Source organism: Simochromis diagramma, unplaced genomic scaffold, assembly GCF_900408965.1.
Source record: "Simochromis diagramma unplaced genomic scaffold, fSimDia1.1 OVJJ01000216.1, whole genome shotgun sequence".
In the NCBI taxonomy this organism is placed as follows: domain Eukaryota; kingdom Metazoa; phylum Chordata; class Actinopteri; order Cichliformes; family Cichlidae; genus Simochromis; species Simochromis diagramma.
The window spans coordinates 19815905-19838622 of NW_024386883.1; the positions used below are offsets into that span (position 1 = coordinate 19815905).

At 44.1% G+C, this 22718-nt stretch overlaps 2 protein-coding genes across 6 annotated transcripts in view; one reads left to right on the plus strand and one right to left on the minus strand.

Annotated features, from left to right (window-relative positions):
• The window catches only part of LOC120734041, a 299153-nt gene that overhangs the window by 117946 nt on the left and 158489 nt on the right, over positions 1–22718 (minus strand). The window lies entirely within an intron of this gene.
• The window catches only part of LOC120734028 (glutamate receptor 1-like), a 103112-nt gene continuing 100601 nt past the window's right edge, over positions 20208–22718 (plus strand). For 2 of the 5 annotated variants that reach the window (XM_040032585.1, XM_040032586.1), the window contains exon 1: positions 20208–20597. In XM_040032585.1, coding sequence (XP_039888519.1) covers positions 20504–20597 — 94 coding nt within the window. In that variant the 5' untranslated portion in view covers positions 20208–20503. The remainder of the gene's footprint in view (positions 20598–22718) is intronic. The other 3 variants (XM_040032587.1, XM_040032588.1, XM_040032589.1) reach the window with 2 other exon arrangements.

A 22718-nucleotide genomic window follows, 5' to 3' on the forward strand; every position in this document is an offset into this window, starting at 1 on the left:
ATATGAAACGTTCATTGTCATGGGTATCTGCAGATCCTGTTTAAAATGTCTGGAGCTTGTCAAGCAAGGAAGCCATTTTTTTATTTAACAGTGGAGATGTTTGTGCATTTCCATTGTGGAAAAACTGCTAGTTGTTGATGGGAGACTGATAGAGACTGAGATTCTGCTTCCACTGTTCTGTGATCTGTTAACATCTGCACTTAGTGTGATATAGCTGGCATTAGGAAGTAAGCAAAGTTTATATTTATCTTTGTAAGAGGAGGTTGTAGAAGCATTATAATTTTATAATTGTTGCAGAAAGGTGAAGACGTCCAAGACGAGTGCAGAATCAGCTGACAGAGCAGTAACTTTTATTCTGGTCCAACGACGGTCCAATTTATCTCGTCTTCTACAGGGTCCCAATAAATACCCCTCAACCCATGGATGGCCTCCATCTTCCTGATCTAGGACTGGAGTTTGTAGGCCCTGTTCTCCTCTGCCGGCTTGAGCTTAAGCTCGGAGCACAAGAAGTGTTTCTCCGCAGCTTCTGGTTAGAGTAGCGCTTCAGCTCACAGAGGTTGGTGCTTTTGTCTCAGTCTGTGCTTTGTTTGCCAGATTACTACACAGCCAGGCTCAAAAGACAGATGTGCAACTAAGATGAAGCAGCAGCGATCAGGTTGGTCTGCCGATATGGAAACACAAGAAAGGAAGCTGTCTGGCAAGCAGGGATTTTCAAAATAAGATTGAAGGGATTATGGATTAGTTTTTGTTTGTTTGTTTGTTTGTTTTGTTTTGTTTTCTCAGATAGATATAAAAAATAGATTAGTTAATGTTTGGTAGATGGTATCTTACCTGGGCAGCCCATCCATATATAGTCTGGGGTGTGCGTGACAGGAACAAGACGGGACTTCTGTCTTCATATGTTTGGCATGAGATGATTTCATAAGTGAGGTTTCCGTCAGAGTGGATCAATGTTCAGTCTAACTAAGCACCGGCTTCTGTCTCAACCTCTCACTTTACTTTATGAGCTGAGGCTGTCACATCCAGTGTGAGACACAGACACACACACACACTGAATAACTGAGGACCTGTGAGTCGCTGTGCTGACCGAGCGATAATGCCTGTGCATGTTAGTCCTGAGATCTCTGATAAACACCGGGCTTCCACGTCACACATATACGCACGCATGGCACTCTTTTCTCCTGAGCGGAAGTATATATGTATACATATACAGTAAAGTTATGTGTCATCAAAGTGCTTCATTTTTTTCTCCAGAGCATAACAGGTACCCACAACTCTTGATTCACTTTGGAGTTATTTTTTTAATAATGAACTCTGGCTGATGAAGGGGGCATAAAATATTACAAAATGTTGGCAAACTGAAAGTATTTTATTATACGACTCTCAATCTGGGCTCCTCTAGACTTCACTGAGAAAAGCACAAACAATCGAGGCCAAACGTGGCCCAGAGACAACGGCAGATGTGAGCTCATTTGGGATAAAGACTCATTGTTATCTGAGACAAAAATGATGGAAGAGCAGAAAGATAAGAAAGATCTTCTCTTAGTTTCTCAGATTGGTTTCAGTAGAGTGTTTCACAGCTTTTTGAATATGAGTAATAGTAATAGTTTATATGTAAAGTTTTAATATGAAAAAGATTAGGAGCTGTCATCCACTGGGGTAGATTTATAAAAAGGAGCACAGACTGAAGTCTGCTGAGGGAGCACAAGAGCTTCTTTTGTCCTCTGTCAGGGATAAAGGGGATTGAACCAGCGACCTTTGTGCTGCTGGTTTCCGCTCTGCTCCCTGCAGACCTGCAGCTCAGTGAGAACACACAACTGTTCCTGCAGATCTGACGATTAAAACACTCCTGCCCGCAGCTGTGTGTGTGTGTGTGTGCGCGTGCGTGTGCGTGTGCGTGTGTGTGTGTGTGTGCGCGCGTGCGTGTGTGTGCGTGTGTGTGTGTGTCTGTGCGTGCGTGTGTGTGTGTGTGTGTGTGTGCGTGTGTGTGTGTGTGTGTGTGTGCGTGTGTGTGTGTGTGTGTGTGTGTGTGAGCCTCTGCTGCTCTCTCTGTATTTATCTAAGGCCCAGTAAATCTGCAAATCATCAGCACAGTACAGTTGGCCCCCAAAAAAACTCCCGAAGGCGCCTAAAAACCATCAAATGGCTTCAGAAAGTGCTGTGGTTGCCATGACAACTGGCATAAAAAGCAATTGTTAGATAATTTAAAGCTGATTGGCTGCTAATGGTTTGACAAGACGGAACAGATAACTGCTGGTTCAGAGACAGTGTTTGTTTTCCTCAGCAGACACTTTCACAGCGTCAGACACAGAAACATTCCTCTGCACGCCACAGTACCGTACGCACCACAGACAAGCACCGGCGCATCTGAGCATACGGCAGCTGTTCCTTCATCCCGTCTGAGGCAGTTGGAAGCTGTGCAGATTAAGATGAAGGAGGGAGGTGTCCTCGCTGTGCACGAACTTTAACCCTGCTGTTCCAAGACTGCTGAAGGTGGACCTGAGCGGTCTCAGATCTGTCAGCTGTTAAATATGAACGTGCACATGCAGGTGAGCAGCACGACCACCACACTCTCCTCCTGAAACATGTTCCTGCACGCGTGATGATACACAGTCGAGTAAAGCAGACGCAGGAATGCAACAAAGGAAACGCTACACAGAAATAAATGTGCGTGTGACGTGTGGATGTGTGTTGACCTAGATGTCTAACTAATAAAGCTGAATTACTATCACAGGAAGCACTTTCCCCCCAGAATGCCTCGAAGAGGTCGTTTTACACGTCTTCTCCTCCAACTCCTCTTGGAACCAAAACGCGCTCGCTCACCAACGGGCCTTTGAGCCAGGCAGCGCTGCCTGGTGGAAATCATCGGTCTATTCATCGACCCTTTCTCATCTTGGGCCAATTAAGCGGCCACTGCGCGCACTCGGGAGGAAAAACGAGGCGGTGCTTGATGCTGACTGACGGCGCTGTCAGCTTTCATGTTGCTGCTCTACCTGCCATCAGCAGCTACACCCTCACCTGAACCTTTGTGCAGGTGGATTTCAGAGTGAAGCTGCAGTCATGTTGCTGATGCTGATCTGTGTCTGACTTTGGGAGCTCACAGTCTGGAAATGTTCAAAGGTCATCTCCTTCCTTCTCTCTGTCTTTCTTCCTTTGTTGTGCTTCTTTGTCAGTATTTGCAGGATGGATGTCTCTGCTAAACAGCCTTGTCCTTCAGGTTGAGCAGATCTTTAACACTCCCGATCACAGTTAGCTTTAGCTTTAGTCACTGCAACAACCCAGCCAGTATGCCTGAAACAGCAACGTTACGTCTCCGGACATAACTAGTCACAATATGACGACAAAAACTGCAGAAGTGTTTCCACAAACAGCAAAAGTAGAAAGTGAGAACAGGGCTGGGAGTGGAGGGAGAACCTTCAGCTCCTGTGGAACCAGCTTCCAGCTTGGATTCAGGAGACAGACACTATCTCTACTTTTAAGATCAGGCTTCAAACTTCCCTTTTTGCTAAAGCATATAGTTAGGGCTGGACCAGGTGACCCTGAATCCTGCCTTAGTTATGCTGCAACAGGTGTAGGCTGCTGGGGAATACCCATGATGCACTGGGGGTTTCTTCTTTGGTGGAGTTTCTCACTCACTGCGTGCTTATACACTGTTCTGCATTTAATCATTAGTTATTATTAATCTCTGCCTGTCTCCCCCCCCCACCCCCACACACACACAGCTGTGCTCTCTCTCTCTGTGTAACGAGTGTGTTTGTAGTGAAGCACAGGCTCTCACAGCCCTCTGTATTCCCTCAGTTTCTTTCACTGTCACACACTCTTTGTAGTTTGTACTCTCCTTGCTAATTGGTGTGTTTGAGGCTTACCCAGGATGCCCTTTCAGTCTCCTCCTCCGTCCCGACTGTAGCTGATTGGACTGGTGCCCAAAGCCCCGCTCCAGTCAAGCTGCATCACCGGTTACACGAGCTGCTGAAGAGCCGAGCAGGTAGTTGGCTCGGTTTGGATTCAGAGAGTGCGTGCTGCTGCTCGTTGGCTCTGACTGTTGTCAGTGTTCATTAATGAGAGCGCGCGGCTTCGTCTCAGTCTCGCAGTGGTGCTTCGGCTCTGTGTGCAGCCACCGTGCACACCTGTAATGAGGTTTGAGACACTGCTAGTTTCTGCTGTAGCTGCAGACTGGGTCAGGGATTAGTCTTCACTGCTACACCTTTCACACAGGTGATCGCTGTGTTTTTGGTTTGGTGAGGCCGCCAAGCTGGAGTAAGCCATCTTTATTATTCTGGTAGGTCAACAGTTTGATCCCCAAGTACTGTCTGCATGTTGAAGTATCCATCAGAGGGAGGCATGCAGCAATGACTGCTCTCAGTGCTCGGTTTGAGCAGAAATCACTGTTTTTGATTCCAGGATATTCAGCGGTTGGTCAGTAAACTGAGCTTTCTTCGTTTTTCTTTTTGAGCAGAAGTGAAGCCTTGGTCTTCCTCTTTTGTGTTGTTTTGTTCCGTTAAAGTTCATTATTTTTTCTTCACCCACTTCCACACAGACCTTAATGTTGCTCCTGGTAGTCTGAGGTTTTAAGAAAGCACCTGCAGGTTAGGTTAGTAAAAAGGTTTCACTTTTCATCCAAGAGGCTTCTTCTTCCAGGCTGTCACCTTTAAGGTGGACCTGAGAGTCACCGACCCCCTGTGTGAGTCACATGGGTTGTGGTAACAGATATCAGGACTGTGTTATGGGTGTTCCTGGGGCTGAAGTGCATCAGGATGTCACGCTTGGAGAATATTCTTGTGAGTTTCTGCAACATGCCTGCCACAGAAGAGACGATGATGCTGATCTGAGTCTGACTTTGGGAGCTCACAGTCTGGAAATGTTCAAAGGTTAAACACCTGAGACTTTCAGGTATTTAGAAAAAGTCTCTCTGTTTTGGTGTAAGCCTGTTTTTTGCTTCTAAAGCTGGAAGAAGTTCGAGACCCACTGAGTGGAGCTAAGAAGGTGATGAATTGAAGTCATGTCCTGCTCCAAAGGAAATGAGCGTCGTGTTCGTTAAATGTTATTTCTATGTTGATGTTTCAAACTGTCGCTGGGAGGAGAGAGAAGCTTTCCTTATTTTTAAAATTTTCATCTCCTTCCTTCTCTCTGCCTTCGTTTTCTCGACAGGTCTCACAATAGTCATTTCCTACTCCTTAAAAAATACCCAGAAATATATATACTCCTCCTCTCACCTCTTCTCTCTCCTCCACTTATCCACTAACTCCTGCTGACAGCAGAGCCGGTGAAGGGAAGTCTTTTTTTCTGCTTCCTGCAGGCGGAGGAGACAGAGAAAGAAAGGAAGGAAGGACTGGAAAGAAGACCAGTTTTCTGTTTAAAAAAACAAGCCTATTTTGATATGGAGGACAAGTGGCACCCCTGAGAACAGCGACTCATGCAGTCTGCGCTGCTCCTGCTCGCAGGCGTGAAAATGGAAGGAGAGGATGGAAATTTAAAGAAATAAGTGCTGCGCCTGACTGACCACATCTGAAATTTAACCCCGAGCTCAGAGGGCCAGACTTGAGTCTGTCGTGTGTTTTATGAAGCTCAGGCTTGCTCACCTTCCCCGACGCCTCGGACCGATCCTCACGTAACCTCAAGCAGGAGGTGAAGATTCACAAAAACACAGTGGAGGAAATGAATCAAACCAAAGATCAGATGTTTTTCTGCACTAACAGTTCGTCGCTCACGTGTACTGTTATAGAAGATGGTCATAGCTGTATTTTAAATCTCCATTCTTTCTCTAAGAGCCAGGAGGGGGCGACTACTCTGGTTGCAAAAAAAAAAAAAAAAAGTACAGTTATGTCAACTCAGTAAACATTTCTCTGATTATTAAAAACGTACATTTTGTGGCATATCTGAGAATTTTTTTAAATTATATTTCTATAAATCAGAGCAAAAACAACTGCTTCAATGTTCAAGTTTTTTTTTTATCAGGTTTCATTCTAGTGAAACATCTTTCTGTGAGCTCTGCAGGTGTCACACCAACACAAGCTGCAAGCAACACGTTTTTGTTGCTGCAAGTGCTTTTTATGCAGTTTTTGCAAAGCTACATGTGGAAGGAAACTGTGACTTAGGACAAGCTGATGGCATAAGATGTAAGTACAACTCCTCCGGTTTCATATGCAAATGAAATTATTGCGCTAGCTTACGAGGTTGCAGTGCTACCGGGATTTAAAAGTGGCGATCGTGGCTCAAGAGTTGGGAGTTCGCCTTGTAATCGGAAGGTTGCCGGTTCGACCCCCGGCTTGGACAGTCTCGGTCGTTGTGTCCTTGGGCAAGACACTTCACCCGTTGCCTACCGGTGGTGGTCAGAGGGCCCGGTGGCGCCAGTGTCCGGCAGCCTCGCCTCTGTCAGTGCGCCCCAGGGTGGCTGTGGCTACAATGTAGCTGCCATCACCTGTGTGTGAATGTGTGTGATGAATGGGTGGATGTGTAAAGCGCTTTGGGGTCCTTCGGGACTAGTAAAGTGCTATATAAATACAGGCCATTTACCGTGCCATATAAAAATAGTTAGCGTGGCCGCTCTGTTTTGCACAACTTTAAAGGGTTAAAGGACCATTATGGACAAAATGTAAACAAATACATGTTTTTGCTGCACTTGAATCCTTTAAGTTTGAATGAATGTTTTTGTGAAAACTGTTTTGGTGAGGTTCAGTTCATTCTAGCTATTGAGCTCATTTTCATTAGACAGCCCCCTGCTGGCCTCCTGGGTGAACTGCAGCCATTTCCCCACACAATTGGACTAACAGGAAGTAGAATGGTTCTCCAGTATGTGGGAAACATAATGTGTTCCGTTGCTGCTTTGCCCATTTTACTCTAACAGAGACCTTGATTTCCAAAATGAACATCATGTTGGACTCAACCAGACCTGAAACTCGTGACTAAGACCCTAAACTCATCGAGAGAAGTGTTACTGACCCAGACGTCACCTCCATCCAGTAGCATGTTTTAAATCAACCCTTAAAGCTTACATTTGGTGGAAGAGCGACACGTGATGTGGGGTTAAGACTGGACCCAGGAACAGATGAGACAAGTTCACTCGTTTTGAATGATAAGTCTTCTGGAGGCAGCGCTCACCAACAGAAGCATGAAACAGCCTGTTGTCCAGGACCTCGATTATGCCAGAGAGGAACCAACATGTGAGACGAGAGGGGAGGGTGTAGTCTAGCTTCTTACCTGCATTCCTTCCCTTGTGTAGGCTCAGAGAGAAATCAGCAGACTCAGGAGAATAAACAGGAGGAAAGTGGGCAGGCGGGTGAGTCACAGGCAGGTAATGATTTCCTTCCTTTTCCACCCACAAAGCTTCAGAGTAACAGGTGAGTGAGTTCCACAGGTGCAGGTGTCTTTCTCTTACAGTCTTGCAGATTTTTCTTCAGCTTTGGAAGCAGCGGTTTCTCCAGGAGGAAGTCGACATCAGTGCGCTGACGGAAACCGGAGCAAAGAGCACTCATAAGAATGCAATGACTGAAGAACCCGAGCAGGGCTCCGCCCACACGCCCTCTCTCCAGCTGAGAGATGAGAAACGAGCGGCAGATGGAAGGAAAGGAGAAAAGGAAGGCTGACAGCGCTGCTGCCTCACAGAGAGGTTTGCTGCTCATCCGAGGAGTTTCAGATGTATGGAGGAGTAAGACTTCCTTTAAATTTCAATTAAATGTAGACAAAAGGATATAACAATATTTTATTTTCAGCATTTATTCAGCATTTTGTTCAATCCTCAATCACAGAGCAGACACGTTTGCTATGGTCACAGCTCTGCTGAACACACAGTCGAGCAGATGCACCTGAAGGCTGCTCAGTTTGAGCCGTCAGCTGTTTGTAACCTGAATGTTTCCTCTTCAGCTGAAATCTCAGGACCTCTGCTGTGTAGATGAACACATCTCGTTTCTCTCACCTTCATGTAAAAACATTTTAATAGAGTATTAATGTTTTCTCACACTCTTGTTTTGAATTATATTTTTGGAGGCAGTGATGGATGTTTGGCTCCTCCGACTTTCCATTGAAGAGTTTTTATCCAGTGCGGTAGTTTTATGTTCCTGAGGTTTATTCTTGTTTTTAGCAGAGTTAACGTGATCCTAAAGGTTTGAAGAACAAAAAGCTGGCGAACAGATGGAGAGCGAGGACAGACAGAAAGACCGAGGGACACGGCGATGTCCTCAGCTCACCTCATTTCGGCTCAGCTCGCCTTCTCTTCTGCGGTGAAATCTTCTGAGCTCGTTTTTCCGTAACGTGTTGTTATTTCTGGCCTTTGCAGCTCAGCAGAGTGCTTTTTTGTCTTAAGTGCTTTTGTTAAAAGTGCTTTGATAAACAGTTCAGGCTGATACGAACAGAAGCTGGATCTGAATGTGTGACCCAGGATTGAGCAGCACAGCGGCCCACTGATGCCTTGTGACGGCTTTAATGCAAAGAAAGGCCATGAATAAATCACCGGGCTGCTGCAAGCTTCCTGCTTTCCTCAGGTCTTTGGGTGCAGCATTAGAGGAACAGTCGCTCACAATCTTGTGACACTTGGCAGCTTTCCTTGTTTTTCCTTTTTTAACTTTTCTCACAGTTTCTGGATGTTTGTCTTATTTTGCGGGATATGACTCCTCTCAGTCACACTAGTTATACCGTGTCTATGTAAATCTCACAGGATGGCAACAAGAGGTGGAGTTCAACACCAACCAAAAATGTGCCCAACACAAATCCAGAAATAAAACAGATTTAGAGTTGCACAACTAACTCAAAATACATCATTTAAGACATTAACATTTCAGCTCCTCACCCTTTCTGCCAGGTTTCCTCTGATTGGGTGCCCCTCATGAGATGAGGACAGCTGGTGGGTGGAGCTTCCGAGAATACAGCAGCTACGGCAGCTCATAGTCTGCTCTTGCCTCACAGTGATGACTTGTAGCTACACCGAGCTCAGTAATTGAAACTGGGCCAGTTTATCATGAACAGTCAGTGCTGAACAGGCAATACATCACAAGAAGTTACAACATTTTAACAGGAGCAAAGGGTGAAAGTTTAGCTTTTGCTTGTATGACAGATTCAGCAGATTTACTCTGAGGGCTGAAATAAGCATCTCTTTACCTCCACCTTGATGGATGGAGAGGTTGATGCAGGTTGGAGGCTTCACAGAAGAATCCCTGAGGAGGAAGTTCCTGTAAAGTTTGTGGTAATTAGCCTTCGCTGACATGCTGACATGCTGACATGATTTAGGACAATTAGGCTTTGATTTCCAAAACTGGTGTGAGAGTGAGACATCTGATTATGTCTCAAGTAACAGCAAACAAAATCAGCCTTCTACATAACCGATGGAGCAAAAGTGTTTCGTAATCAGTGTGTCCCACTTCCCGTTTTACCTGCTTGACCCGTTTTTCAGCCCCTCTGCCTGAACCTCAGCCTCAAAGTTTATAAGTGGCTTTTAAGGAACTCAGGGTTAAATGTTCGATCATGATACAAACACTGTCATTACAGCTCGATAAATGGCGTACAGAGACAAAGGCGGGCTCGGAGCTGCAGTTTGCATTTTATTGGAAATTTGATGGGTAAAAAAAATGACTCTCATATGTTTGCAGTCACTTTCTGAGCATCTTCAGTGTTTTTTAATGTGACACTAAATTCTCTTTATTGGTTTTCTTTTACATATCCCATCAACTCCCTGCAGAATGACTTTTTTTCTGCCAAGCCAGTGTTATTTGATTTCATGTATAAAATAATACTTTATCTTCTTATTAAAGCTGGCATCACACTGATAACATTTTAATATATTACCAAAACTTTTATGTCCTTAGAGGCCAGAAGTGGCAAAACCCAGGGATCCAGCTTGAAACTGAAACCTAGTCTCCTCCTTCAGGTTCTTGAAACATCTCACTCTCAGCTGAGAGACGGCCTCAGCTCTAAAAGCTGATTAGTCTGAAAGCTCAGGTCTTTAACCTCTCATACTGTGTCATCACGTGAGTCATGGTGTGAAGGTGTGAATGGTTACCTGAGGCTAGGTTATTACCCACATTTCTGAACGCTGGCTTGTACTGTAAGAACTCAGACCTTTGTTTTCCACTTCCTCTATGAAGAAGTCGGCTACAGTGAATCACCCCAGGGACTCAACACATCTCAGATCGTCTGTCTTATCAACACATGATGGATTACACGTGAACATTTTCTCACGTTGTTGGATTTCTTGCAGTAAATAAAGTAAAACATATTTTTAATAGGTGTTAAATGATCGCTTTGGTTTGACACTTCACATCACATGTGGGCCTTGTGATAAAATAACACTCGTGGCATAACCGCCCAGGGTTGGGCGACGTAAAAATGTTCCAACCTACAATCGGCAGTCCAATAATCAACAATGGGTGATATATATACATATATGCACGCGCAGACTTTTTGATGGGCGGAGCAATGTGATGATGCATGGACTGATTTGTGCGTTTGCGACACAGATCAGTCCATGCATGATCATATTGCTCATGACACGTTAACGCGGTCATCACGATTAAGGTGATTGAAATTTTCAACACGCTCAACCCATGTGGAGCGCAGAATGAACAAACGTTGGACAAACTGCCCGAAATGCATTGACAGAGACATTTCAGGGATTTTGACTCAGTCTGTGCACAGATGGGTTAATTGTTAATCGTGTTAGTCATGATGACGGCGTGTTAATGCTGACAGCACTAAAACATATAAAGTCGCCGATTTAGGATAAAAGAGGTAAGCCTAAGGATGTAACCAAAGCCGTGTGCCGCTTGTGCAGACATATAGTGCGAGCAACATACGCAAACATGACTAACTTGCATGAGCATGTATGTGTCCACCATCTGGTTGAGTATGCTAGGCTATCACCAGCTTCCGCGGTGCTGTTAAAACAGTGCTATTTTTTTTTCCCTGTTGACTGCCTCTATTAGCTCCATCGTTATTAGTAAATTTACTCATGGGCAAATAAATAAATCGCCCTTTTAAAAACGATCGGCGATGGGCTCACCCACCACAGTCACATCTCTCCAGACAGAAGCAGTTGAGTAGGACACATCTCCCTCTAGTGTGTCACTGACTTGCTAACATCTTTCACGACCAGAAGTTTTTAAGGTTACCAGAAAGTTATTTTACATCCTTCCAAGTTTCCTGAGACAGCTCACTGTACAGCGACTCTCTTAAGCAAAGAAAAAGAGTCCTGAAATCATGAGGTACTGCAGCTCAGTTCACTTTAGCTTCCACGAGGGAGGCCAGATGCAGAAAGCCAAAATCAATAGCAGCAATGGCCTTGCAGGAGTTTTATATGATGATACAGGGAAGAGGCTGGTGGGTCAAATAGATTTGAACTTTTCTGCTAAACTGCAAAATACAGCAAGTAATATTTTATGTAGAGGATAAATTAATGTTTAGTGGTCCTTTGGCAGAAGTTTGTAGAAACATAACTAAAGAAGAAATGAATGAGGATGCTGTTGGAGTCAAATTGTTAAATGTTGTCATTATGTTACTTAAATTTGTAAGTCTTAGTTCAAACTATAGGATCAAAGACATTCTTTGATGTTGACCTGTTGACCTCCCCAGCCTGTTGGTGGGGGAGGCTGTAGTGTTTTATTACAGGGACACATCCTGTGTGAGGGTTCTGTTTGCTTGTTTAGTAAGCGTCCTGCTTTTATGACCCTTTTGTGGGCAGGAGGTCACACAAACACACACACTCACATGCTTACACACACACACATACAGGGAGTGCAGAATTATTAGGCAAGTTGTATTTTTGAGGAATAATTTTATTATTGAACAACAACCATGTTCTCAATGAACCCAAAAAACTCATTAATATCAAAGCTGAATGTTTTTGGAAGTAGTTTTTAGTTTGTTTTTAGTTTTAGCTATTTTAGGGGGATATCTGTGTGTGCAGGTGACTATTACTGTGCAGAATTATTAGGCAACTTAACAAAAAACAAATATATACCCATTTCAATTATTTATTTTTACCAGTGAAACCAATATAACATCTCCACATTCACAAATATACATTTCTGACATTCAAAAACAAAACAAAAACAAATCAGCGACCAATATAGCCACCTTTCTTTGCAAGGACACTCAAAAGCCTGCCATCCATGGATCCTGTCAGTGTTTTGATCTGTTCACCATCAACATTGCGTGCAGCAGCAACCACAGCCTCCCAGACACTGTTCAGAGAGGTGTACTGTTTTCCCTCCTTGTAAATCTCACATTTGATGATGGACCACAGGTTCTCAATGGGGTTCAGATCAGGTGAACAAGGAGGCCATGTCATTAGTTTTTCTTCTTTTATACCCTTTCTTGCCAGCCACGCTGTGGAGTACTTGGACGCGTGTGATGGAGCATTGTCCTGCATGAAAATCATGTTTTTCTTGAAGGATGCAGACTTCTTCCTGTACCACTGCTTGAAGAAGGTGTCTTCCAGAAACTGGCAGTAGGACTGGGAGTTGAGCTTGACTCCATCCTCAACCCGAAAAGGCCCCACAAGCTCATCTTTGATGATACCAGCCCAAACCAGTACTCCACCTCCACCTTGCTGGCGTCTGAGTCGGACTGGAGCTCTCTGCCCTTTACCAATCCAGCCACGGGCCCATCCATCTGGCCCATCAAGACTCACTCTCATTTCATCAGTCCATAAAACCTTAGAAAAACCAGTCTTGAGATATTTCTTGGCCCAGTCTTGACGTTTCAGCTTGTGTGTCTTGTTCAGTGGTGGTCGTCTTTCAGCCTTTCTTACCTTGGCCATGTCTCTGAGTATTGCACACCTTGTGCTTTTGGGCACTCCAGTGATGTTGCAGCTCTGAAATATGGCCAAACTGGTGGCAAGTGGCATCTTGGCAGCTGCACGCTTGACTTTTCTCAGTTCATGGGTAGTTATTTGGTGCCTTGGTTTTTCCACACGCTTCTTGCGACCCTGTTGACTATTTTGAATGAAACGCTTGATTGTTCGATGATCACGCTTCAGAAGCTTTGCAATTTTGAGACTGCTGCATCCCTCTGCAAGATATCTCACTATTTTTGACTTTTCTGAGCCTGTCAAGTCCTTCTTTTGACCCATTTTGCCAAAGGAAAGGACGTTGCCTAATAATTATGCACACCTGATATAGGGTGTTGATGTCATTAGACCACACCCCTTCTCATTACAGAGATGCACATCACCTAATATGCTTAATTGGTAGTAGGCTTTTGAGCCTATACAGCTTGGAGTAAGACAACATGCATGAAGAGGATGATGTGGACAAAATACTCATTTGCCTAATAATTCTGCACTCCCTGTAGTACCTTATCTTTTAGAACCATAGGGTGGGGTGGGGGCGGGGGTGGGGGGGGGTTACAATGGGTTGTGCTTGTGTGTACTGTAACTGTTTTCAATACAAGGCGGCAAGCGGAGGCCGGGGTCGAAGGGGTCTGACCGAGGGCAGAGGGGCTGCTCTGAGATCATTCCCTTGCGCAAGTAAAATCGCTGTTTGTCTTGCTTCCTTGTCGTTAACGGGATTAAGTTTCTAAACCAGTGGGGCCTGTGGAAGCTCAGACCCAACAGATGCCATTTATTTTCCTACATGGCTCCATTTCGACCCCTCTGATAAAACCAATGACTGTTAAAAGTTCGATGTGTCAAGGCTACGATAAAGTCGTGCTTCTACACATGAAACTAAACTGATCAAGTGTCACTCAATCAAAAATAAATTAATATGCTTTTAAAAATTACATAAAAAGACCATTTAGAATTTGGATGACAGTAAATATGTTTTAATGTTTTCTTCAGTATCACAATAAGGTTTAAATAAACAGCAATTTCCTGTCTTACAAGCCAATGTTTTTTTGATCCATCCATCCACCCCAAGCTCCTCCCAATGTTCCCAAAACAGAAAAGCATAAATGTGTGTGTTCTGATACTGTAGGAGACAACTGTTGATGTGAATTCCTCCTTTATAAATAAAACTAAACAGAACTGAAATGATTCTCAATAAACTTTTTTCGTTGTCAATTAATAAGCTGCAAAGTTCCAAAAGTTAAAGAAAGAACGGCAAAATGTGAATTTTACAAAACATTTGGCGATCATCAGTAGCTCTGCAGGATTTTCCCGTCATGCTTTGTCCCATTGGGTGTGGCTCTGTAGTGGTTTCAGTTCAGTTCTGGGATGAAACAGAGATCTGTTGTGTGTTATGTCTGGAGGGGTTTCTGCAGGTCACATGATGAATGTTATGTAGTGGGGACAGGTGAGACTGAGGGTGGAGGCTATGGGTCAGGGGTTGGGCACTGAAGGACAAGATGTAGGTACGCTCTCCTTCCACATCGAGCACATCTATGATTTACACTCACAGGAGGTGAATCTGAGCATCACATTCACTCTGCACAGGAACAATAAAGCTGTGTGGGCACAATGCAGTCATCATTTATTCATTTTCACATCACGCTCGATGGAAAACTGCACATGAAAAGCATGATTCTTTTACGAGCCTTCCAGCTGCTTTAGATCTCATAATGTACGATATAGAAACCTAGTAGTTCTGACCTGAGGGTGAAAGCAGGATTCTAAACTGCAGCAGGTTTGAGCTTCATGTCTGACAAACAGCTCGAAGCACAAAATGTAATAAAGACCAGAATGAAACAGAGAACAAGTGAAGAGTTTACCTCAGAACACTGACAAAAACCTGAAATAATTACAATAAGCAGATAAAGATTTTGTCGTGTGCATGAACAGAAAATATTTCACTGGTTTTGTGACACTCACCACAAAGTTAACAGTTATGCTTGTTTGTAATATGTGTAAATGGTGGTTTGGGGTCCGTAGGATGTTAGAGGCAAGATCAGGCTTAAGTTTCTTCTTGCTTAATTTTTACACCCAAATCAGGGAGTCCTACTCCAGAGGCTCCCAAAGTCTGGGGCCCGCCCACTGGGGGGGGGGTAGGCAGAGCCATTGCAGTGGGGGGGGGGGGACATGAAAAGGAAAAAAAAAAGAAAGACGAAAAAAAGAACGCTTGGACACTGCTAGCATCATGGACAGGTTTTTGACGGGGCGCCCACACAAACGCAGAGCAGGAGATGAAGCATCGCTGAATATGTTTCCAAACCAACTTCATTCTAAGACAAAGACTAGAAAATCTGGTGAAGCAAATCTTTCCTTTGGCTTCACCTGCACAAGTGCCGAGGGAGGTCTCCCTGCAGAATTAGTTTCCCCTTCTTCAGGAGCAGCGCTGGGCTCTTCAAATCACGGACAAACAGGATCCCACATTCTTGATTTTTAGTTCACAAACACTTGTTGTAATGACTAACTACTCCTGACATGTTGGAGATGTGAGCTCTTTATACAGTAAAGTTACAGCTGGATACAAATAACATCAGGCTGATCCTGCCACGATTTGTCTAAATCACAGACAAACAGGATCCCACAGCTGTTTATGTTTTTGAACCCATTTTGCACAGAGAGGCATTTTTTGAGAAATGTATTGATAGCAATGTTGAACATTATTACACAGGAAAAAACAACTACCGTAATTCCCGGACTACAGAGCGCACCTGATTAAAAGCTGCATGCTCTAATTTTAGAAAGAAAATCATCTTGTACTTGTACAGGCCGCACCGGATTTTAAGCCGTATGCGTTTCACTCGTAATATGAGATATTTACACAGAAATATTACACGTGAGGATTTTTAACGTTTAATTTAATCCGTAAGGTAACATAAACATGGTAACATACAAAAATACATACTGGAAATGCTCTTTTTCCTCAAACAGCGCCTGTAACACAGCTACCTGTAAGTACACGTACGTATCAGTAACACACAAATTACGTTGCTTATGTTTTTTTTACAAACAACAAACAACTACTTATCAATTTTATTGGTCTACTGTTACCAGGCAAAATGTTTTTGGCCGCATGAATAAAAAAAAAGGCTCTAGCCGCACGTCAGTATAAGCCGCAGTGTTCACAGTGTGGGAAAAAAGTAGCGGTTTAGGACCCGAAAACTACGGTACACGTTAAATAATCACACAAAGAGTTTTCTTGTAAAACAAAGGGGGGCCTAACAAAAAAAGTTTGGGAGCCACTGTCCTACTCAGTGCGTCCTTGGTTCTGCTGGAAGTCTCTTCCTGTTAAAAGAGAGTTCTGTCTCCCCACTTTTGCCAAGTGCTGCTCGTCTGGGATTGTCTAATTGCTTTGGGGTGAATAAAAAGTGATATATATGATATTGATGGTGCCACCATGGCATTGTATATTGGTTAATCTTCTTGTTAAGTTTTAAGCTGAGTGTCAGACACGGTGAGCAGAGGGTGGTTTTGACCCTGAAACAGAGGAACAAACATTCCCTGCTTTATCGTCCTCCTGGACACTAACAATAACCTCAGTTTACTCAACAAAGGAGCCGTGGGCTGTAATCTTACAGACTTCTATAAAAACACACTTTCAGCGCTTAGTTTTAAATATCTGTCTACAACTGGAAGTCGTTGTGCACCCAGAGGAGTCGCCCCCTGCAGACCATCAAAAAGAATGCAGGTATATGACACTGATGAGAGTTTTGTAGGGTGACTTTAAAGAAGGTGATTAATGTTAGAAGACAAAGCTGTTTTGTCCTTCCCCTCAACCTCCAATCAGTCAGGACATCTTAGTTCTGCAGAGATCTCTTCCTGTTCAAAGGAAGTGCTGCTCATCTGGGACTGTTTGACTGTTGCTTTACTTTGAAATATAAATTACCTTGAGATGACTGACGCTGCATAAAAACTGAATTGACATGATTTCTTAAAATAATTTTATTTTGCTTTGTGTTGCTTTCTCAAGACTATAAATGTAACACAATCCAACAGTAATGTGTCTGACCACAAGTAGCTCTGCCTAAAGACGCAGTCAAACAGAACGAAAACAAAACAAGCACAGTTTTAATTGAGTCTATATCCACGATCACAGACAGGCTTTAGAGCCGCAGGATGCCTCAGTTCTTCTGACCTCCAGCTGTTGTCAGTGTGTAATGAAATTGGTTTGCAGCTGGAAATCAGCACAATGAGGAAAAGAGTCACGTCTGACAGACGTCTCCATTTTTCTGAGCTAAAAGACTCCTATCACAGCCAGATCCTTCAGATATTATCGCTAAACATCCTGTCAACCAATCACGTCCTCCTGTCAGCGCGCAGGCAGCGCATGGACTCAGATTAGACCATTTGATGTAGCTCATATAGATAAAGCAGATGCCTGTCTGCATGTGCTGCTTCAGCTAATTACACATGGCGCTAATTAGAGTTGAATCAAGGAGGAGGCAAAAAAAGAGAAAAATGACAATCGCTGCTTTTACTGCTGTGATCTTAATGATATTACACAACATTTACTGATGAAACGGCTTTGAACTGTCGGTTGGTGCCACCTTGTAATAATGCGTCAGGACAGCCACCACACTGCTAATGGGTGGCTAACGTTGCAGCTCTGGTGTGTCTAACAGGTCAGCTTCCCTCCTCTCTGGCGACCACCATCAAACAGAAACAAGAATCTTTATTCTTAGACAAATTTTGAGTCGCGCCATCAATCTGAGAAGTGTTTCCACTGTTATGATGCTGCATCACATCAGTACTAACCCTTAAAAATAACCACAGCACAGACTTCAAAATGAAAAATGGCCACAGGAAACTGGACTGAAAGCAAAATCTAACTGAACAAAAAGAGACTCTTTTAACTTAAATAAAACTTCCTGTCGGGTGTCGGGTGCAGGTCCAAGAGGCCTTTTTGTACACTTCTGGATGTTACATACGTGTACTGAAGCTCATACGTGTAGGTGCTTTGTCGGAGTTGTGTCGGGGATGTCATGCAGCTACGCATTGCATCTCATGAGTTCTTGAGGACGTTGATGCCCTCAGAAAGCAAACCTGTGAAAATAACAACGGAGCAGATCCAACAAGGCCTTCACACTCAGTCCCGATAACACAGTAAAGAGCTTAATAAGTAAAAAGGACATGCTGTACTATGTGGAAGTGTACTAACAGAAGTATCTAAACTGGGACCCGGTGGCAGTCTGAGAGTGATTCGAGTGTACGAAGGCTTTAAAGTGCAGAGCGCAGAGTTGCTGTGATCAGCCTCAGAGGCTCCTGGTGTGCCTCACTCTGCCAGCAGAACATGTTTTATGTTTTATCCAACAGCTGCTGAGACTTTTCAGTCTGAACGATCGGATCGACGCATTTTACAATCACGACACAAACATTTTAGATTTGATTCTTCTACTCTGCTGTTACATTAATTAGTGAACATTTCATGGTTTATTTAAAGTCACTTTTCCCACCCGAAAGCTTCAAAGTCCATCAGAATCTCTTTCTCAGGACCAGAGGACAACAGGCGCACCGTTAACGTCCTACAACATGTGCCCACACGTGGAGTAACGGGGACGCTGATAATCCTCTTCTATTCACTCTCAGTCGACCAATTTATGGAGACAAAACAAAGAGAGGGGGGAACGTGACCACCCCCTTTCATGCAAGTCCCTGCCTAATTAATTTATCTGTGCTCAGCAAGCAGGCCAACGGCAGCGTGGGCGGATCCAGAGGAAACACGACAAACGATCGACTTCTGACAGTGAAGCGGCCTCGCTCCCACAGCTCTCCTCTATCTGCTGCTGTCCAGCAGCTACGTGTGTGATGTTGTAAACATCAGCATCTAAAGCAGGCATTTCCACGCTTTCAGTGAGACGCACACGCAGCCTCACCCTCAGTGTGTCACTGCAGAGAAACTCAGGTGTCCGCTCCCACTTTCCTTTTTCTTTGGTCTAAAATATGTATAATTAAATCCTGTCTGAAGGGAAGCAAATAAATAATCCTGTGTAGGAGACACAGAGAGTTTGTGGTTTCTTCTTTTGTCTCTGTATGTTGGTGAAAGGCGATGTGCTGGTGGCTGCAGTTTGAGGCCACAGCAGCTCCAGTGAATGGACTGATATCCCCATCTTACTGTTGTTCCTGTAGCATCATTATTCATTTTGCTCAGTGATTTGTGAGGATTGTAATCACGCATATTCTCTGTTCTCATGGTCATACATGTACACTGTGCTGGTGCTTTGTTACAATGAACAGGAACAGTTTTTAATGTTTTCGTTTTGCCTTCTCTGCCCCAGGATAAGCCCAGTTCTTGTGATTGAAGCTAAAAGCCTGGGGACTGAGCAAAGCTCTGATTGGCTGAAAGAAGATACTGGTTTGTCTTCTGTCTGCATTCTGTTTTAGCAACAGGTTGACATCTGCAAACCCATTTGAGTTTGGGTTTGTGGTCACATTAGATAAGATGAGATAAAATTATGATTTCATTCAGACAGCACTGACTACATGTAACGACACAGCTAATAATACAAGCTTTGTGTCAGAACTAGTCGTTCTGGTTGGACTCTGAACAAAAGTTCATGACATTAAAGAACGTGGTGGAAAAAGGTTTCTGGTGAGTTGGGTCCACGGTTCTGTTTCAGTTCCTCTCCAATGCTGATGTGAGTTCAGGCATCAGCTGAGCCTTCAGGTGAGCTCCTTACTTCCAGCTGTGTGAGGCTGAAGAGTGAGGTTAACTCTCTCTCACACACACGCACACAAACACACACATGAGAGAACAGCAGGGCTGCAAGATTGTGAACAATGTCAGCAGGTGTGTTAGGAGAACATGTGTGTTGTGAACTAGCAGCAGCCATGTTAAATTAGCAGCAAAAACCAAAACTGGTTTTGGAGAAAAATATAAATGTTTTTCCACTGTTGGAGCCTCAAGTGGACGTTCGAGGAACTGCAGGTTTTTGCTCTTTGCTCTAAACTTTTCATGGTTCTAAGTCACCCGTTTCCCACCAGGCTTTTCTGTGAAGGTCAGTCCAAGAAAAACAAAAAGCTCTCAGGGCTGCAGTTGCCTTTCTTTGTTCCACCAAACATCCACTGCTCCAGTCACGCTGATATACCCCTAGGATGGGTCTCGAACCCATAACCACTGCTTTAGGAGGACAGTTAGAGGCGCTGCCTCAGTGATGGCCGAGTGGTTAAGGCGTGGGACTTGAAATCCAACCGGGTTTCCCCGCGCAGCTTAGAAGCCTGCTCGCACCGGATGGGAATGTTTAGAAGGAAAAGACTGAAGTTTGTTAACTGACCGGATCCCGTGACGGTGAAAGGTGTAAACAGTTAGCACATGTGTGAATCTCAGTGACCAGCGGGAGAAGCGGGCGATCCTTCACCAACAGAAATCTGACCTGCTGAACTCCTTTTGTCGTGTGGCCAAATGTGTTTCACAGTAATGTCACGCAGTGATTTTGGTGTAACTACACCTGACTGATGTGCGCAGCAGAAAGAGAGAGAGGGTGAGAGAGTGGAGGGGGTGAGAGAGGTACAGTCTCAGCGGCAGCACGGCTCTGCGCTCCGAGTGTGGATGTTAGAAAAGAGGGAAGGACTCCGAGACACACACACACACAGAGGAGCGCTACCGGTGGACGTGAGTGTGCTCGCGGGCTGCGGAGCGTCTCTCCGGTCAGCTGTGAATGGGATTACGGCGGCTCCTCCGGGACTGCAGGAGGAACCATGCGGCCGCAGAGCTGCCCGCTGCCCTCGGCCCTGCTCCCGCTGCTGCTCGGGCTCTGCAGCGGCACAAGTTTCCCAACTAACATCAACATAGGTGAGTGAGCCCCGAGAACCCGGGTCTGACCAGCCCGACCCCCACATATTCAGATCATTCATATCATGATTCACGCGTGGCTCCTCCAGACTGTCTCGAACGTTCCTGCTGTGACTTTGTGTCGATGTGCTCGCGCTTCTGTGATCGGGACTCCCTTACTTACACTAAGTTAGGGTTTATATTTCCACGCGAGGACAGGCGCTTTTTGTGTCTGCAGCACTTTAATATCGCTGCAACACGCAGGGCATCTTTACCACTGTGACGCGAGGCGGAGGTTGTTCACGGTGATTCTCAGCGGCGGGAAGATTATGGAGATCAGCACCGCGGACAGAGTCACAGACTCAACAACCAACACCTGAGTTGATTCAAACATGGCTCAAAAATCGTTAAATATGTGAATCATTGAGGGGAAATGGGGATACCGGCTTCAGCACCACGGACAGAACTACTACATACGAACAATGCTGGACCAGCATGAGCACCAGAGTCACGGCGGGTGTGACTGATTGTTTTTATGGCCTTAAATTAAATATAGTTAAAAATGTTGCCATGACTGGGGGGGTCACAAAGACACAGACAGAGCTTATTACAGGCTTATTTTAGGACAAAGGACAGAGTCACAGTAGCTTAATGTGCTTTATGATTCATATGGTTTCTGCCATACACATTTCAGAATCAGCATTTATGGGGTCAGAAAGTCAGATGGTAATATTCAGCACCATGGACAGAATCATGAAAGAACATTGTCTGTTTTTATGGACAAATTCCTAAATTTAAATTTACAATTGAAATAAGAGAATCAGAACTTTAGAGGGAGAGAGCGATAAAGACATGGGCTGGAATTCAGGAGCCGGAGAGAGAGACAGACCACAGCATGGCTAACATCACTTAAGAACACAAAGTGTCTTTTAAAGAGAAGTATGGTTATTATATTAATCCATAGGGATTAGAAGAATTAACACCATGAACAGAGCCATATAGGGCTACCATTTCTCATGTCAATAAACATGATCAGGACATCCCAGTAGTAAGTCCCAGACTCTAATCCCCTCAGCTAGCCCCGAGGCTACATGTACACAACAGGATTTTCCATATTGAGCTATTAATTTATGAGCCAGTCACCTCTGAACCTGATCAGCTGTTTAGTCTGTTTGGTGCTGAGATGCGTGAAGATGTCCGTTTGCGGAGCGGGTGGATTCATTTTCTCTCAGAGGACTGATCATTTAATGATTGCAGCTCTAATGCCACACATTAGCATATTAACTGTGTTTTTATTGTACGATGGTGTGTTATGATAATCCTGACTTTGCCTGTTTGATGGTTCTTATAATTTCCTCTGAGACATCCCGGCCGATGGGACTGTCAGAGAGGAGCCTGCAATCTTTCTTTGAATGACTTTATCATATTTTTATCATATTTCTAAATTTAACTGTATCTTTTCATTAATCTGAAGTATTTCCTGAGGCTTTAGTGATTTCCTTCAGCTCTGTGTTAAACCGCAGTCTGCTCGGGTCACTTTACAGTTTTATTGTCATGTCTAAATACTTGTGCTTTGCTGTTATATCACTAGATGGAGTTATTGATGATTTATTCTCCTTTTAAATGTACCTTTTATTCCATCATTATATAATATTAAAAACTGAGAAAAGAGCTTATGATTTGTGTCCTAATGGTTCAACTGTTATTATTTAGCTGGTTGTAAAACACTCTGTGCCTCTCATGTAGGCTCACATAGATGGTGTGGTTCTCTTGCTCAAAGTCACTTTCATTTAGGGACAGATGGAGTCAGGGTTCAAGCCGCCAACCTGCCATTACTCAACATCTTGCACTATGAGACTCTACATTTAGAGCTCTAACGCTAATTCAGTCGGGACCACTACAGAGCAGACCCCAGGTCAGTGACAGCAAAGTTGAGACTAATTAAATGGGATGCAAAGCAGCTTACAGACGTTCAGATGTTTAAATAATGCATACCAAATAAGATTAAACAGGTGTCACTGATTCATTTCTTATAAGGGGCTAAACTGCAAGCCCAGTGATGGAAGCAATGCAATGCAAGTAAAAGTGGTCATACTTTAGTATATACCTATTCGTCCCCTGGGGGAGTAAAAATCCAGCTTT